At 33.3% G+C, this 4,093-nt stretch overlaps 1 protein-coding gene across 1 annotated transcript; it reads left to right on the top strand.

The window, feature by feature from the left end:
* Positions 1 to 1,582: 1,582 nt before the first annotated feature.
* Positions 1,583 to 1,936, top strand: LOC145017087 (putative mitochondrial protein AtMg00820). Its single transcript, XM_078975175.1, has one exon. The coding sequence runs from the start codon at positions 1,583 to 1,585 to the stop codon at positions 1,934 to 1,936; it is 354 nt and encodes a 117-aa protein (XP_078831301.1).
* Positions 1,937 to 4,093: the final 2,157 nt, after the last annotated feature.

The following is a 4,093-nucleotide window of genomic DNA, read 5'->3' as shown; positions in this document are numbered from 1 at the left end:
GCTCCCAACAACTCCGAGAAAAAGAGCTTTTTGGCTCGAAAACACTGCTCTAGCGAAGCTCGTTTTTAATAAACCATGTTGTTTCATCGAAGGAAAATAGAATCAGCAAAGCGTTGCCTGAGTTTGGAATCATCACTTTAAGAAGTGAGTGCATAGTTACATTCATCTTACACATAGATACGAAGTATTTTATATAAATTACGCGATATGTGTGCATATTATTTGAATAAATGTTGTCTATGCTAAATGAATGATTTTATACACCATTCAAATGAACTAAACTGTATATGTATTTTATATCTAAGAAATATGTTGGGTAAAACATGGGTAGATGAAATATGAGTCGGATGATGAGATGAGAGGTGATATAGACCATCAGATAAGGGTGAGATGTGAAAAATTAGAGAAGCCTTTTACCCAAATGATGGACCCGCCATCTAGCAGAGTATGGATGACAACCACAGAATATTCTAGACAGTCCAGTGGAACACTAGCAGGCTCCCAACCAGTAGGTGTTGTGAACGATGTGTTCACTCGGTGTACTCTAAATCTTGGCGACTATGCATACTTAGTGCCTAAACCTTCGCGATCATGCAGACTTGATGCCTAAACCCTGGTAACTATGCAGACTTAGTACCTAAACCCCGGAAACTATGCAGACTTAGTGCCTATTTTATAAACCTTGGCGACTATGCAGACTTAGTGCCTAAACACGGTGACGATGGACTTCATGCCAATTCCTTAGTATAATCCTTAGGAATAAATGAACGAGGAATAATTGATTTTTAGGGTAGATCCTTCAATGTAAACAAGATAATGGGGATGGGTAATTGGGTTGATTAATTGTTTGATGATTAAACATAATAATAATATTACTATCGGTTGAAAACCCTATGTACTCATTAGGTTTCCCAACCTGACCCACTCAGTTTATTTGTATCACAGGTGTTGATATGAAGTCATATTACACTGAGAGATTAAGGAGATATAAATCACTAGTGATAATGAATGTAAGTTCTTTTTATGCCTCTTTTTTTGTATTGACGATGACATCTCAAATGTTTTAAAATGCATAAAAATACTTTTCTTCGGAAATGCTTTGATAACGTATTTATCATGTTTTTCTGGGAACAAATTCCGCAACATTTTTATTAAAAGAGGTACTCTGATTTTTATAAAGCATCAACAAAATCGGTTTTTTTATGGCCATGAAAATAGGGATATCACACATCTACTCCATCTGTTGAATTCAAGCATGAAAAGTTGAGAGGAGGGGGGGGACCTGTTTCAGGCAGTTTTGGATAATTTCAAGATGATATTTTTTAAGGAACATTCACTTCTTACAACCTACGTCATCCAAAACAACAATATGAGATAGTTTGCACCGCTCAAATACTTAAGGAAACTCATCTCACAAAATGGAAAAAGGATCATCTAGCCGAACAAGTCATATGTAATCTAGATTTTGGAGTAGTGACTTGTTCAACAACCATTAATAAATGCTTATATGCAATCTTTCTATACATCATAGAGCCCAAAGGATTCGAAAAAGTCTCTACAAAATGCAGTTTTGGTAAAAGCAATGCAAGAAGAGTTTGCTGAATTTGAACGCAAAAACGTGTTGGACTTAGTGCCAACACTAGAAGGAGTATCGGTTGTTGGTTCAATGTGGGTTTACAGGAAAAAGAGTGATGAAGATGGAGTTATCATCAAGAACAAAGCCAGACTGGTTATCAAACGCTACTCACCACAAGAAGGTATAAACTATGATGAAACCTTTGCACCTATTGAAAGAACAGAAACCATTTGGATTTTCTTGGCATTTGTTGCACACAAGAGCTTTAAGGTTTACCAAATGGATGTGCAGTGTGCATTCTTAAATGGAGAAATCGATAGGACGTCTATGTTCAACAACCTCCTGGAACCAAATATCTAAAGTTCCCCACCAATTCCTATATGCTTCAAAAGGTTGTCTATGGATTAAAGCCAACTCCAAGAGCATGGTATGGAACACTATCCAAATTCTTGGAAGATTCCAAATTTTAAAGAGTTTATATTGATCCCACTCTCTTTAATAAAATTCTTAACAAACATGTGATCGTTTTGCAAATCTACATCAATGACATCATATTCGGTTCAAATTGAAAGGATCTTAGTGATGAGTTTGTTGTGTTGATAATAAGGAAGTTTAGGATGAGTATGATGGTTAACCTCAACTACTTCCTAGGTCTATAAGTTTATGAATATCCTCAAGGAATCTTTATTGGTCAAGAGAAGGATATCAAAAACATGTTAAAGAGATACTCTGTGGAGAATGCATCAATTGCAAAGACACCAATGTCTACATCCTACAAACTTGATTCGGGCCTTGATGGGAAATCTGTAGATCAGAAGCACTATGGAGGAATGATTGGCTCATTATTGTATCTTACAGATAGTCGACCACATATCATGTTTTCAAAATGTCTATATGCATGCTTTCAAGCCTATGCAAAGGAATCACACCTCATGGCAGTCAAAACAAATTTCAAATATCTAAAAGGAACTGCTTCTCTAGGTCTATTCTTTCCTGCTAAAGGCAACTTCTATCTCCAAGCCTTTACTGACTCAGATTATAGAGGATGCAAGCTCGGTAGAAAAATTACTTTTGGTAGTTTCCAATTATTAGTAGGCAGATTGTTTAGCTGGACTTTAAAGAAGCAAAGATGTGTTTCAACCTCTAATGTTGAAGTGGAATATGTTGTTGTCACCATCTGTTGTTCTCAAGTCCTTTGGATGTAAACACAAAGGACATATTATCGATTCAACATGCAACAAATCCCAATCTCTTGTGACTCTAAGAGTGCAATTTCAATATCTCATAATCATGTCAACCACTCAATGACCAAGCATATTGATATCATGTATCACTTCATAAAAGATAATATTATGAAAGGTGATATCGAGCTTTATTTTGTTCCAAAAGATGAAGAGACTGCAGATGTGTTCACAAAAGCTTGGATGAATCCAGGTTCGTACACCTTCGAGGACGACTTGGCATGCTTAATCGAGATTCTTTAGGCATTTGAAGTTTTTTTGTTTTTTTTTTTGTACAAAAAGTTTTTATTAAGAAAACTCCAAAAAGATTTTTCTTTTATTATTATTTTAGAAAAAAAAATTTTAAGAAAACTCCAAAAATATTTTACTTTCATTTTTACTTTACGCAAGAGACAACAAAAAAAAATTATTTTGTCTTTTTATCTTTACTTTAAACAAATATATATATATATATATATATATATATATATATATATATATATATATATATATATATATATATATATATATATATATATATATACCAAAAAGATTTAATCTTTCATTTTTATAATGCAAGTTGTTATCACAACTATGCAAATGAAGAAAGTTAGTTGCTTCACACTTTAATGAACTTTCAAAATACTAAATTTTTTGGTTCTACAATTTTCTTCAGTATACAACTAATTTATGTACTTTTGTAACCATTAACAAGCTTTATTGTTATACTCTACATAGAGTTATAACATGTTGGATTATATGTCTAAGTCCATAACTATATATGGTCTATAATTGAATTGATAGTAGCATAGTCCTTTTGGGTTGCCTTCAAACCTGTCAATTGAATATGATAACTATTATACATGGAAGAATAATTTAATAATTAATTTCTTTGATAATAAATTAATTACAAATCAAAATAAATGATTTATTAATGTATTAGGGATGTAATATATTATTTAGAAATCCTATTGTTTAATTACTATTTAATCAGAAATTCATTTCGAAGTAATTTTGGTATTAAATGAATTAATTAAAACTACAGTGACCAAAGGTGAAAATTTTCAAAAGTTGAGTATTGAGAAATTCTAGAACCTCCCTATAGTAGGGTGAACGAATTCTAGATGCTCCTAGGGTTTCCTTGGGCTCTAAGGGTGCCTTAGATGCCTTAGGGCGGAAGTAAATGGATTAGGGTTATCTTGGACATACCTGCCTTATCAAATACCTTCCTAACACCTATATAAAGCCTCCTTATGATTAGACTTCATCCATGCACTCCTCCAAAAGGCTTAGAGCC

Source organism: Lactuca saligna, chromosome 9, assembly GCF_052625555.1.
Source record: "Lactuca saligna cultivar CGN05327 chromosome 9, ASM5262555v1, whole genome shotgun sequence".
Classification (NCBI taxonomy): Eukaryota; Viridiplantae; Streptophyta; class Magnoliopsida; order Asterales; family Asteraceae; genus Lactuca; species Lactuca saligna.
The sequence above is the reverse complement of the archived record's forward strand: the minus strand, read 5'-3'. Positions and strand labels throughout refer to the sequence as shown.

What these genes read in the sequence shown, in the direction of transcription:
- LOC145017087 (XM_078975175.1), top strand. Translation starts at nt 1,583, where the DNA reads ATGCAAGAAGAGTTTGCTGAATTTGAACGCAAAAACGTGTTGGACTTA.